This window comes from Triturus cristatus, chromosome 9, assembly GCF_964204655.1.
Source record: "Triturus cristatus chromosome 9, aTriCri1.1, whole genome shotgun sequence".
NCBI lineage: Eukaryota > Metazoa > Chordata > Amphibia > Caudata > Salamandridae > Triturus > Triturus cristatus.
In genome coordinates, this window is record NC_140592.1 from 191,484,701 (window position 1) to 191,498,537 (window position 13,837).

Here is a 13,837-nt window from a genome sequence, read left to right on the forward strand (position 1 = left end):
TACGACAACTCCAATTTCCAGCGGAAATATTGTTATAAAAATTAACCATTAGCATGTGTTGCCTTCTATCAAGGTCTACTAGGATTATCTGGTAGTAGATTTCCTCGAGACTGTGTTCTATTTTCTTAGCATTTAGTGTGTTTGAAATGTAGGTACATAGACCTCACTTCGCCCTCCCGCTTAGGCCCTCCACTGCCGAGGTGTGGAAAGTTTTGTAACCATTAATATGAATTGGCTCTTTCAGCCAGGTTTCTTGGAGAGATAATACTTCATAGTGTTTTATAAAGTCACACCAAACGGGAGTGCTTATCTTAGAGCGGAGACCTGCACTATGCCACGAGGCAAATTTGCAGATTGTTTCATCGCTTCTCTCCCATATATTAGTTGAAGCTACTGCAGTTGGAATTTGTCCATCTACATTAACCACAATCTCATCTAGAATTGGAAGGTTGGAATCCTCCTGTGGTTCTCCTGTTTGCATGTTTCTAAGATCTCCAGAAACTTCCCTATGTCTCGGTGAAGCTTGTGAGGTTGATTGGGTAGCTACGACTGGATGAGGCTTAAGAGGGATGCAATGATCTTTGTAGTATCTATTCTCTCTTAGTCTCTTAGGGGTGACCTCCCACTTAATTAAGGACTCTCCTGAGTAAGCCGTGCATTTGCCCAGTCAGTCAACTCCTTCAAGGGAGTTAAACATTTCAAAATGGTTCCCAAGTGGGATTTCATTACTGCACTGCCTGACCCAGGGAAGTATTTGCCCTCCCCTCGCCTGCCATGGAACTTCAATTGGGATCACATCACTACCCTGATTAATCCCTAGGAACGCCTGCCCCCTCTTCATTTGCCAATGATCTCTGGGTGGTTGATAGAAATATCCAAGCGGGAGAATATTTATCTCATGGGCCATGATATGATTATTTCCGGCCCTGTCCAGGATTACCTGCACCAAGTCTGGGGATTTAAAGCTTAGCACCACACAATCGCCCGGTAAGGCCTTATGTGAGTTGCCAATCCATCCCACTCTCCACACCATCTTAAACTCTAAGAGGATGTCTTTAAGGCCCGTCCTGGAGCTCAGCAGGTGCAGACTTCTGTTCCGCAAGGTTGACCAGTGTTCCAGAACATTAGGTGTTAAGAGCGGGACATTGGCCAAAACAACTACATAAGGGGTTGCCTCTGGGGGGGGAGGTGCAAGTTCACGTTTGCTTTGTTAGCGGATCCCTCAATTATTCTCTGTGTCCTCTGGGTTGTCGACTGTCTCAGACCATCCCCTTCTTTAGGCGTCCCCTTAGCATCTAATACTCTATGTACAGCTTTTGGGGCAATTAAGCTAGATCGTGGATCTTGGCGTGACGTTGAGGGAGATGTTAAAATTTGATGTAAGGGGTCAATTATGTCTGAGTTTTTGGGTCCCTCACCAGATGTGATAGGGCATTGGGAATTATGAGTAGCTACATTACCAGTAGTGTTGCCACTTCGACTACCCAAGTCCTTCCTAGATGCTAGGTCGGTATCCCTACCTGAGCAAGCATCAAGATGAAGTGGGAGAGTACTGGTGATAGACTCTTCTAGCTTGGCAAGTTTAGCGTCAATATGGGATAATTTATGGGAAAGAGGGTCCAGCAAAGCTACCATCATTACCTCCAACCTTTTCCATGTTTCTTCCTCATTATCCCCCCAAAAAGGCCCCTTAGGTGGTTTCACTATCGGTATGCTGTGTCCCTGCCTACTTGTGGGGTTAGTTTTTCTCCTATTTATCTTTGGGGACTGCTGTTTATTTTTCAGAACAGCTCAGCCCTTCCTCTTCTTAGGGGGTGGTTCAAGGCTATTTCCTTGGCATATTTTTGCCTTCTGGCCCCTGGTGGTAACATTTGGCCCAGTTAAACTTTTTACTGTCTCCATGGGCCTAATTATCTCGGAATCCATATCTATAATCTGTGAATGCTTGCTGTGATTACTGTGAGGGCCTGATACTGCAACCTCCTCGATTTCATCTTGCTGAGCAAGAGGCCCTTTCTGTGTACTGCTGGTCTGGGCCTGCTGTGGTTCCAAGGACAGTCGTCGCTCTAAGTTCTATTTCATGTATAAGAGCCGATTCTGCCCTCAGCAAAAAGGTGCCTAGTGTCCCCACCACCCCTACCCCTGGTTTACGTATGCTCATTATTTCTATCTCGCGTAGTTACAATGTCCACACTGTACATGCCACATATTACAATCTCCCAGTCCACTCAATTGCGTAAATGATAATAATACGGCCCTGCCCGGCTTCTTTTGGTCTCTGACGGGCCCGGCCTTGGCCCGGGCACACCCACGCGCATCCAGCGCTGCGGAAGTCCGCCTCTGCTTTTAAGCGTCGGCTGGTTTGGTCAAAACCAACACTCACGGCTCCTGCCGCTGCTCGCGCTAGCAAATGAGGTCCTCCCGGTCTCCGGAAAACAGTATGGCAACAATGTAGCAACCTGAAATTAGTTCAAGGGCTCCCGCGCTGCGGGAGTCTGCCTCTGCTCTTAAGCACTGGCTGGCGCGGTCAAAATCAACACTCGCGGCTCCTGCCGCTGCTCGAAGTCCTCCCGGTCTCCGGAAAACAGTATGGCAATAATGTAGCAACCATAAAATTATCAATGCTGGGAAGGCGGTCCCTTTAGAGTTATCCTGGTGAGTAGATCGAGTCAAAAAGCGAGATGGAGGGCGAGGAGATGCAACTAAAATTCTAAAGTCAGGGAGAACACTGGACCCTGTGGTTTCCTTAAACAAATGAATGGTTAGGAAGAAAGGGCTCTTAAGGACTTTGTTTTCTATTCATTAGTCTTCAAACACCTACATAAAAACTACTTTTGTTTGATCATGAAAATTTGTATATTCAACAGTTCGCAAATTATATATTTTGCCTTATTCAAATTATTAAAAGAGGCCCCTATCGGAAAAGCCATCAGGTAGGAAAATCTAAATCTTGGACATTAGAAATTAGCTGCCATTAGAAATTGTTCAGATAGATTCTAAACACAATAGAATTGTGAATATGGCAGATACAATTATTAAGACAACAGATTGTTATCAGGCCGAGCAACAAAGAGATGGAAGACTGAATAAACATCCCAGAGAGGATGATATTCAGAAATAGGCAGATTAGCAAAAGGAAAATGACCAACCAGTATTTGTTCTCCATCAACTCTTATCTACCAGCGTAAATTTAGCCGATATGGATTCACGGCTAAAATTAAAGGTTTATAAGACTAACCCAGATTAGCTAAGGATGCTAAAAGACATATATATTTTTTACAAAAGTGACAAAAGCTGAACATGGATCAACATACCTTTCCAAGAACCAGCTATTCCACACTGACTAAACAGTAAACTCTAAATGTGCCAGAAGCCGTAAGTTATGATACTTGCAGCCTGTGACTAAAATACCCTGGGTTACCGAAGCTGACCCAAAATACTTGTAGCCACAATCACATAATGTTATTCAGGATTAGATTGTGATACCGACCATGTACGTTTCCTCAGAAGATTTTGACAGGATGGAATCAGCACTGCACAATCTATTGACAATGGATACCAAACATGAGACTGCCATAACTGAGTTACCAAGGCATGTATTACTTGCTGATGTCTCACCCTCGCTGGAACACTGGAAATTATTCTGAAGTAGGCTAAGCTTTTCAGACTCAAGTAAGACATTCAAGGTTGCTTCGAGCTGTGTGGATTACTCATATAGTGCAGGTCCTTCCCAAATGGATATGGACTTGCAACCACCCAAACATCCAAGCTGAGAGGTACGGGTTTTGGTGTCAGTATGTCGATTTTTAATTGACCTAATACACGCTCATTATACTAACACCATGGAGGAGACTGATTCTACAGATATTCACACTGACATGACTAATTCTGATGCATTGGTTTTGTACCACAGGAAAAAACACAAGTTACAGACATCCACGCTTTAACAAGTGAATGGTATTTGTTTTTTCAACCAAAGTAGGGGTGACATACACTTTACTGGATCCCTTGTTTAATCAATCCTTAAAGCATTACTTAAACTGAGTTGAATGGGTTACATTTGACCACATGGGTAATATCCACAGCAGATTATATTGAACTGTAGACAAATGTGTATACAATAAGAAGGGTGCAGGGTTCGCTCAACCTTCCCCAGGTTACAGTTTTACCTCCCCTCACGTATCCGAAGACCAAATGGTGGTACTATTTCTCCAATTATGTAGTAAGACCCAACAAAAGGTACTGATCATCCCTCACCTTCTTGGCAACTAGGATGTTATAGGTCATTTAACAAAGAATTTGGGTATCGCAGAGAACGTGAGACTAGGTGGTTCACCAATAATCCCTTTCGAATGGGGTTCACTATGCTCCACAAAATGCTAATGCTTTGGTATTTCTTGAATGAAGTAATGGTTTAGCTCACAAAATGGACCATAACCTAGACACCATGTCCAGCACAGAGGCAAACAATGAAGCTGAAGGTCTTTTGTTAGAAGCCTTTTATAAAGGCAAAAGATGAAAAATTCGGAACATTCACTTCTCTGGACATGGTGCAATCGTCCCAAAGTACTGTGTTGGATTCCTATTTTTGCGAAAGGTGCTCAAGGCAGGATTCCCAGTACTAGTCGCTTCCACAAATGTCACTCTTGGTCCAGAGGTTCCCACTACTTTCAACAAGACTCCAGACCCCATTACTTCCAATAGAGGGGATTCCATCATCATTGATTTAGAACAGTAGTATCGTTCTCCAAAGGCAAGGCATATCCTTTCTGACCACTAAATTGCATGGCTTTCTTTTTCTTTTTTTTACACAAAAGGAAAGTCATTTCCTCAGACCCTTGTGAGTTGTACACCAAGTGTCAAAGCAAGTCCAGGGGGCTCAGTGTTACCAGAGCAAAAGTATATGTTTTGTTTTTAAGACAGAGTCCAGGCAAAGCTGACAATCAGCAGGGACAAGTTTAGCCTTAGACAGGGCATGTGAAATGGATTTATCCATATCGTTAGAGATATTTTAAAAGAAGAGGACTTAGCATTTTTAACAAAAGATGCCACTGTGGATGGAATGAAATCATTGTGGTCATGTGAATAAAAAGTGAGGCTCCTGCTACTGAAGTTTGAAATATGTTAGTACTGACAATGATTACAAGAACTAAAAATAAAGAACCCCTTTTGTCAGAATAATATAGAGCAACTGCTACTGTGACTATATTGCTAAGAAAACTAAATATATGTAGAAATGTGTAAAACTTCCCTGGGTGTGTGTGACAGAAGAGACGCAATATCAACCAACCAACTTTGAGAAACTAATCTGGTATTGGAGAGAAAAAAAGGCTGTGTGGAGCTGGGTGTGCCCTCTCTGCCAGAGGACGCCGGGAGCTGCTGAAGGTGCGACTGCTGTACACAAGTCTTGCCACAAGCCTGTGTGTGCAGAGGGCAGGGCTATGTTTATGTAAGCTGCCAAATGCCAGCAAAAACGCGCGTTCCTTCACAGGTAGGTCTGCATTCGGAGGATGTAGAAAACTGGTGCTAAAAACTTTTCTGTGCGAGTTGGCTAACCGGAAGTGACTGACACACCAGTTAAAAAGGGCAGGCATTCATTCGTGAGAATAAAGGCACTATCAGGAGTGGGATGAGTGATGAAATGGTACAAAGGGAGCACTTGGGAATAAAAATGATGAGTCACTGCAAAAGTGGGGGCTTCAAATACGCCATGCACACTCTGTGCACTGCCGAAACAGAGAACAAATGCTTTACATGCCATTGAATTGAATAAGCCAGCAATTATAAGAACCATTTGCTATAGACAGACACGTGCAGAAACTGAATATAGCTGTGAGCAGAGTACCAAAATTCAGAGCAAGAAGCAAGGAAATATAGGCTGTCTGCAGTCAGGTACTTAAGTTGTCACTGCTTGGAACAGATGGTTTGCACCATTTGGTTTGGGTTGTTCACTTCCCATAGGATTCTGGGAAGTTTAGTATTTTGTTCTAACTTGTCTGGTATGTTGAATAAAGCAAGGTACGGAAGAATAATAGAAACCCTCTGTGTTGCCATAAAAATCTCACTGAGGATAGCAATGTGTGCTACAGAGCCTATTTATAGCAACCCATCTGCATCTAGTGGAATATGTGCAGAGATTCCCCCTGCAGTGGTTAATGACTACAATCATGAGCACATCTGATTTGCAATGCTTTCAGGTAATTTCCCTTTGGAACTCTGCAAATGTATTCATATTTGTTTACTTACATGCCACAATATTTATGTATCTGTTTTTGTGCTTGTTATCGGGGTGGTTGGAATGTTCGGCTGTGATGCTCATGTCGGCCGTGCAGCGCTGCACTTCCTGTTCAAAAAGATTAAACAAACAGAACGGTAAATATAATAATTCATTCAAACTGAAATGTATTCATTAATATAGTCTGATTTACTTCGTTTACCACATTTTTCATCGGACTAATATTTCTGGCAAGTTGTTGGCAATATTCTTTATTTTGAAGGCAATACAAACAAACAAATTCAAGTGACCCATTTCAGAGCCAGAAATCATTTCTTAGAAGTAAACTCATTAGGCCAACATAGTAAATTACGAGATGTCAGAATTATTATTGATCTAGTATTATTCTAATTATTGATTAAGCAGTAATCTGTTTTGTATGATGTGCCATTAAAACAGTAAGTGCATGTCAATAAGCATCAACTCCACCGAGATGAGCCAGAGGCCAAATGACAAAATGTCTGTTCCCATATTTTAATGCACAGAGCAACAAAGCTGTATTTTAAATCATTTGGACCATTGTTTAAAGATTTCAAATACATAATGTCCAGGTTTGGACCTCCCCACCCAGTCTTCTGGCAGGTGTTCCACTGGAGCAGGGTTCAGACTGATTTGCACATGGCTGGGTCCAAACTGTGGGGGCATGGTGTGCAAAATAACAATATACTGGGATGCGGCCCAGAGTAATTACCAGTGACTGAGATTAATTCAAGCATTCCATAAATCACTTTTTCATATACTTCAATGTGATGTCTAAAGTGGACAGGTGATGACCCGAGACCCTGGAACCGAACTATAGCCGGGTGATGGCTCCTTGTGTTACAGTTCAGGGTGGGCCCGGCCTGGTAGTGTGGGCTGGACTGTTACTACTGGAGCAAGGTCAAGACTGATTTGCATATGGCTGGGTCCAAACTGAGGTGGCATGGTGTGCAAAATAATGATGGACTTGAATGCTGCCCTGAGTAATTATTAGTGGCTGAAATGAGTTCAAGCATTCCACACTCATCACTTTTTGGTATACTTCAATCCAGCACATAGTGAGGCAAGGCAGAATTAAAAACAAAATCAGCCCTGGCAAGAATATTCAAGCTACCCCAAGACTGTATAAGCCAAAAACAAAAATGGGGGCATTGTTGGGTCTCAAAAGCCAATCCAGCTCTGAAAGCAGCCCCGAGTAGCCTGCAGCTGACCAGGAAAGTGCCAGTGACATAATGGGCAGCCTAGGCCTGGATTGAGGTACTGGACTTTAATGGAAAATGTACCTGTCAGACACACTTTTTCTGATAATCCATCTAACTGGAAATTATTCATCTTTGATGTTCCCGAGGTGCAAGATTGAATGCAGGAAACTCTTTACATTGATTTTTGTGGGCCAGTAGGTAGCACCATCGGCCCCCTATGATTTTGTCCCGCCTCTGGACATGATGACAAGGAGTCTTATATTGGAGCCACCGCGGCACGATGAAGTCAGTTTTTTCAAGGACATTTTCCACACCCTCAGATATGAAGCATTTTTTACAAAATGAAAATATGGACAGTGTCCATGATCTAACTTGAAACCTTATGGCTCCAAAAACTCCACTTCTCACAATGGGAGGAGGCAGGTGGTGGTGTGATTAGACAGAGTATTCCCCAGAAACCGCAACGAAGAAGGTAATTCACTTTTTTATTTTCCGGTGAATGCTTCTACCACAAAGTCCTCACCTTGTGAAGCAACAACAAAGCAATGCCCCACAATGAAGAGGTTCTCAAGACTGGACTGAAATAGAACAGAGTAGTGCCTGGTGAAATATGGACGGATGTTCATAAAGCTACCTAGAAGAGTTCAAAAATGGGAAAATCTCGAACAAGGGCTGCTGTAGAAGGATTAGCACAGGTGTAATGATCGCCAAGGTCTTCAGGAAACCCTTCTTGGTCCAGGCATCAACACTTTGAGGAAAAGGACAATTCATCATGTTAAGGTTAATTTCTGGACGTTCTCGGTCTTTTGACCAGCGAATCTGAAGATCTGATCGTCCACTCAGTATCCTTTAGTATAATCAAAGTAGAAACTGAAGGTATTCTTAGTGTCTATCCTGTGAAGCCTGCCTCATCCTTGTATGTCGTGGAGAGAAGAACACAGAGAGTGATGGATTGCTTCACATGAAAGAAAGGCACGGCTTTTTGAAGAAAAGATGCACATGTCTGAAGCACAAACTTGTCATGAAAAATGGTAGCATATGTAGGCCGGAGGAATAATGGCTGCAGCTCACTAAACACGCAGAAATGATGGCATACAGAAACAGGGCCTTCAGAGTCACAGGGTTCAACTATGCAGAGGCTTGAAGAAATGACACCTCAGAAAAGTAGGAACCAAATTCAGATTTCACTACAGAACAATGAAGGGCGAAACTATGTGAAAGTCGCTACAAAAAATGCATCAAAACTGGTGACTTGAACAAAAAGACCAGATGAGGCAAGTGAAGAAAGATTGTCAAAAAGATAAAGTAGCCTTTAACAGTGCACACAACAAAACCTCGCCAGGCCAAAGGCAAAACAAACAAGACATCAGAAAGCTTATCCTTCAGAGCAACCTTCACCCCGCACCAGGAGACAATGGACAGTTCAAAGGGACTTCGAAGCTGGTCAACAAGCAGCCAATACAACATCCATCGCCTCTAACAGAAGAACAACACATCTACGTTGATTTGATTCAATCTCATGCATGGAGGTGTACATTGTGAAGATCTGAATGCAGGATCCTGCTTATTGCCGAGACCGCAGGTCCTCCCTAAGTGGCAGTCAAAGCAAATGGCTTATCATGAGATCCAGGAGCTCCGAGTATTAATCGTTCCAGGACCAGTCCAGGGCTATCTAAATGAGCTGAGCCTAGTCTTGCCTGATCTCATATTAGATCTGGTGGATTAGCAGCAGAGTTGGAAATGAGTAAAGGAGACCACAGTCCGACCAAAAGCTGGATGCATCTCCTAGGCACTCTCAAGGAGAAAACTCCAGGGTACATTAGGCTGGAAACTCATCAGCGCTGGTGGAAGAAATCAGATCTACAGAGGGCACACCCCACTGGGCAAAGATGCCCTCTGCCACCTCTCAATACAGATGCCAGTTATCAGCAAGAGAACACCTGTTAACAAAATCTGACACAACACGGACTGAATCAGCCACATGGCCATCTGTCAGGAAGATCCTGTGAGGTTACAGTCACCGTGACAGACTCAGCTTCTTGACAAAGGGCACGGGATACCACTTCTTAGCAAGACATATTGGTCACGTTGTCGGTCAGGAATGACTTGCCTTTTATAGAAGACAGAAAAGCCTTGAAGGCCATGGCATGCAATGCCAACATTGTGATGATGCAGCTCAATTGGCAACCAGGGCTTCTGATAACTACATCATTCAAATGGTCCCACTCAGCGAAAGATGGTCCATCTGTTATTACTAATCTCTGCCTGGGTCAGGAGACTGGTCTGTCACATGTCAGGTGGCCATCTGGCATACATACCACTGACCCGGGGACCTCTTCTCCTGAAATGCTGAGGTTGTTCAGAAGGCACTCCAATGCTGGGTCCATAGGAGTTGAGGTCATACTAATTAGCCCGCATGCATCAACGGGCATAAGGCACCAACATGAGGCCAATAAGTCTCAAATTCTGGACCAAGTGTTTGCTTGATGTCATTAGTGAGCATTAATCTTGCTGAGCCACTTTGGTGTGAAATTACAAGAGTACATGAAACTGCATACGCTTCATTAATAGTGGTAATAGGACATACTCCAAAAACAATGTCTTAAGGTCCTACTTCTGCTTTACCAAACCGAATATGGAATACAAGCAAAAAGGGTGCTCCTGATTGAGGTGCTTAAATGATTTCCCCAGTTGGGAACTCTATTCCTCAGACGTGCCATCATTAAAAATTGTGTTTCCATTTGGAACTGCTGAATAAGCCACTTGGGGAGTCTATTGCAAGGTATGAACAGGCTAAACATGCCAGTATGACATGGAGGACGTGCAGCCATGAACCTTTTTATTTTTTTTTTGATAATCCATTTTATTGAGTTAAAATCACACCAAAACAATATTGGTAGCAGAATCAAATACATTATGACGAGTGTTTACAGCCACACAACTGGGGACAAGGGAGCATAAGACATACTGCAGGGTAAAGAAATGCCCATAAGGGACATGGAGCCCACACATCCGCAACCCCTTTAGAGGACTAGGCTGAACCATTTGCCCCACACCTTCTGAAAAAGTTCAGGACAACCACGGGCTTCAAAGAGGGATTCCTCTTGGGTCCCACACCAGTCAACCCCCCGTTTCCACCGCCTGACGCTAGGAGGCTTGGCCTGGGACCAGAGTGCCGTAATGTCTCGCTTCGCAACCGCTGTTCCGAGGAAGCGCTTATCTGCTCGGGAACCGTCTAAGTCGTCAAACACCCCCAGGAGCAAGCGCACCGGGTCGTTTGGGACCTCCCACCCCAGGGTCAGGGTAAGTTCCAGCTCCACCCCTGCCCAAAACGCCACCAGGACCGGACATAGCCAGACCATGTGGTAGGAGCGTGATCGCATCGTGCGCAATTGGGGGAGGACCGCAGTCGGGCACTGTAAAGACGCGCAGGGGTGAGGTATGCCACGTGCAAGTAATAGAGTTGGACTAACCTCAGCTTAGAGGAGGTCGTCAGCGTTTTAGGGGCCATAAGGGCGTCCCTCCAGTCTGCGTCCTCCAAGGGGCCCAGCCACCCCTCCCAGCGGGCACGCAGTGAATCTAAAGATGCGGGACCATTGTTCACCAAGGAGCGGTAGATTCGAGACACCCCTCCTCTACCCAAATTCCCCATCATCACCTGGGCTTTTAGAGGACTGAACCATTTTATTTCTAAGCACCTCCCATCAAAGTAGTGGTAGCAGTTTGGTGAAAAATGAGGCCCAGTCTCTTGAATTTCAGAATTTTATTTCATTATATTTAGTCAAACTCATTTGTTCCAAATTAAAGGAGCAATATCTTCTCTGCTTCCCCCATCCTCCCTTTACCTTCCCATAGCCCCATCGCCAAAGTAGGTGGATGCCTATGGGAGCGTACAAGTGATCTAGTGCATTCACGTGCACTTGCTCTGATCTGTTCGCTCTCCAAAAAATCATAAGTTCTTGCCTTATTGAGCAATGTGAGGGCTAGAGGTCATTTTACTGGTAGGAAGGTATTTGGTTGTCACTACTTGCAATAATGGTCACCAGATTCTAAAAAGCCACTTCCAAAGAAAAATGTTTATCATTATCCAAGACATAATCAATGCATGTAGTGGAAAAGGGCACACAGAAACAAAATGAAAACTGCAAAAGAGCAGCAATGGCTAACTGCAAAGTTAGAAAACAAAGCATGAGACTCTTCAGATGAAAAAGGATACGTATGAAACGGAGGACGCTTTCAGTACATGCCGTGGACATCAGAATTTGCCTAACTTCAGGACCACGACCAAGGAATGCTGCATAAATGATCTACTACAGTAATCACAAACCTAACAGCCCTACAGCCTCACCTATACACATCATAGAACAGTTGTTTATATGAAACTGAAAATTTCTTACACAAGCACAAAATAAAATAGTGATGTTAGTCAACACTGGTCATAGCTAAACATGACAAAAAACAAAGATGCATTTTTGCTTATCCAACATGGATTGAGGACAGGTGAGCACTGCAAGGATACAACCGGAGGAATCCACAAGGTAACAGCTTGGAGGGGAAACCAAAACAAGCCCATTGAACACTAATGCAGGGGGTAAAGCACTTTAGTAAGTGAAAGTTGGAATACTATTTTGCCCTTTAAGAACATTCAAGCCGAAGTCTACAAGACTAATGCATGCTTTTGCCCTTATAGACTTTTTTCTTGATACGATTTTTCAATGCTATTTTATGGTATTTATATTTGCAAAGCAGTAACCGCTTTTTCCATGATACCATAGCTCATTTTCAAACAGGGCAAAGTTTTGGGCAGAATCATTTATTGCCATGGCTCAATGATGTCTTATTTGTTGATGCTTGACGATGAGAGTTGTAGAGACCAAGTTACAAAAAAACGGTTTAGAAGCGGTTAGGGAAGAACAGCAGTAACATACATAGCATTCTGTGTGAGGAGATCTTAGTAGACAATTGTGTGTGGGTGCGTCTGCCGAAAGACCTACACATTTTGTTTAAACTGGGTGCTCTGCCTATTGCTCTACATCTTTCCACTTCTAATTCCCAAGAGGGAATCTCTTTTGTATTCAAACATCCATGTTGAAGTATTTTTTGGTGTGAACACCATAACCTGTAAGGCCATGAAAGACAGTCGCAATGGATCGCACAGACCTGAAGTTTAGGCTAACACGAACTGAAAGTAGCTGCAACCACAGACTATCACAAGATTGAAATGATTCATGTCTGGCAAAAGTGAATGGCCTTCAGACATGGAACATAATATAGGTTGGCTATGTACAGATCCTGTAGGTACTAAAAATGAGCCAAGATTTGCATTAGCAACTCAGCTATGTGCTATAACTGAAATCAACTAACAAAATATCTGGACACTCAGACTTAAATAATTAGAACACAAGTTGAGTGCCGAGAGGGTGACTTACAAACAAGATTATCAGAAACCTTTTTACTATCAACCCTCCCTCCCCTCCAAGCAAACCCAAAGCATTTTCTAACTTGAAGATTGATCATATAGTGTCCAAGACGAATAGACAACAATACAGTATTGAGAGAAGTTCATGACTTGACCGCATGCCTGTCAATTTGTGTATAAGCTGTAACAGAACACAGCATATAAAAAAGAAAATGCTCAAACATTGAATTAATAAAATGCTCATATATTGGCCTGATCCCTAACAAAATCTCATTGGTGTTTCATAGTACCAAGGCACAAGTAGACTTGGCAGATCAAAAATGGCCAGAGAGCTTGAATAATTGCTAAAACAAGCAGGGGCCGGGGATTTCTGGAAGGGTGAATTAACACAAGACAAAATAGCTTCCAAACTTACATTCTAAGAACAATGCATTACATTACACAAGATTCATCCAGCTGTGCATGGGCATTTTTTTTACATCAATACCCAAAGTAGCCATATTAACAACTTGAGTTTTCTATCATCTGTAAAGACATATTTGATAGCCAAGGAATAGAAAATATGAAAAATTATAGTCAGTAGCTTTTGGGCAAACCATGGACAATAACATGCCACCTAAGCCTAGGAAATGGCATCTAAACTAGTCAGTGCCGCATCCAGGGACACAATGTGTGATCCAGATAAAGCATGAGTCACAGACTGTGATTCTTTTGAATCCATAACATTACATTGGTGGTAGTGAAAACAACAATGGTACACCCTATCTTTTTAGTCCTGCAGGGACCAGATATTAGAGCAATTCAATTCGTGCCACCCAGGGGTAAGTTCTAGGTTGGCATTTTCTGGCAACGATGGGAACCACATGTAAAAACAATTCCAGTTTAAAGGCTGATGTAGTGTATGATCTGGAATACTTTCTTCATCAACCAAAAGCAGAATAGTACACTATATTGAAAATGAGT

At 43.1% G+C, this 13,837-nt stretch overlaps 1 protein-coding gene across 6 annotated transcripts in view; it reads right to left on the reverse strand.

The window, feature by feature from the left end:
- The window catches only part of PTPRG (protein tyrosine phosphatase receptor type G), a 1,080,885-nt gene that overhangs the window by 112,010 nt on the left and 955,038 nt on the right, over positions 1-13,837 (reverse strand). For all 6 annotated transcript variants that reach the window (XM_085624730.1, XM_085624729.1, XM_085624728.1 and 3 more), the window contains one exon: positions 6,247-6,343. In XM_085624730.1, coding sequence (XP_085480856.1) covers positions 6,247-6,343 — 97 coding nt within the window. The remainder of the gene's footprint in view (positions 1-6,246; positions 6,344-13,837) is intronic.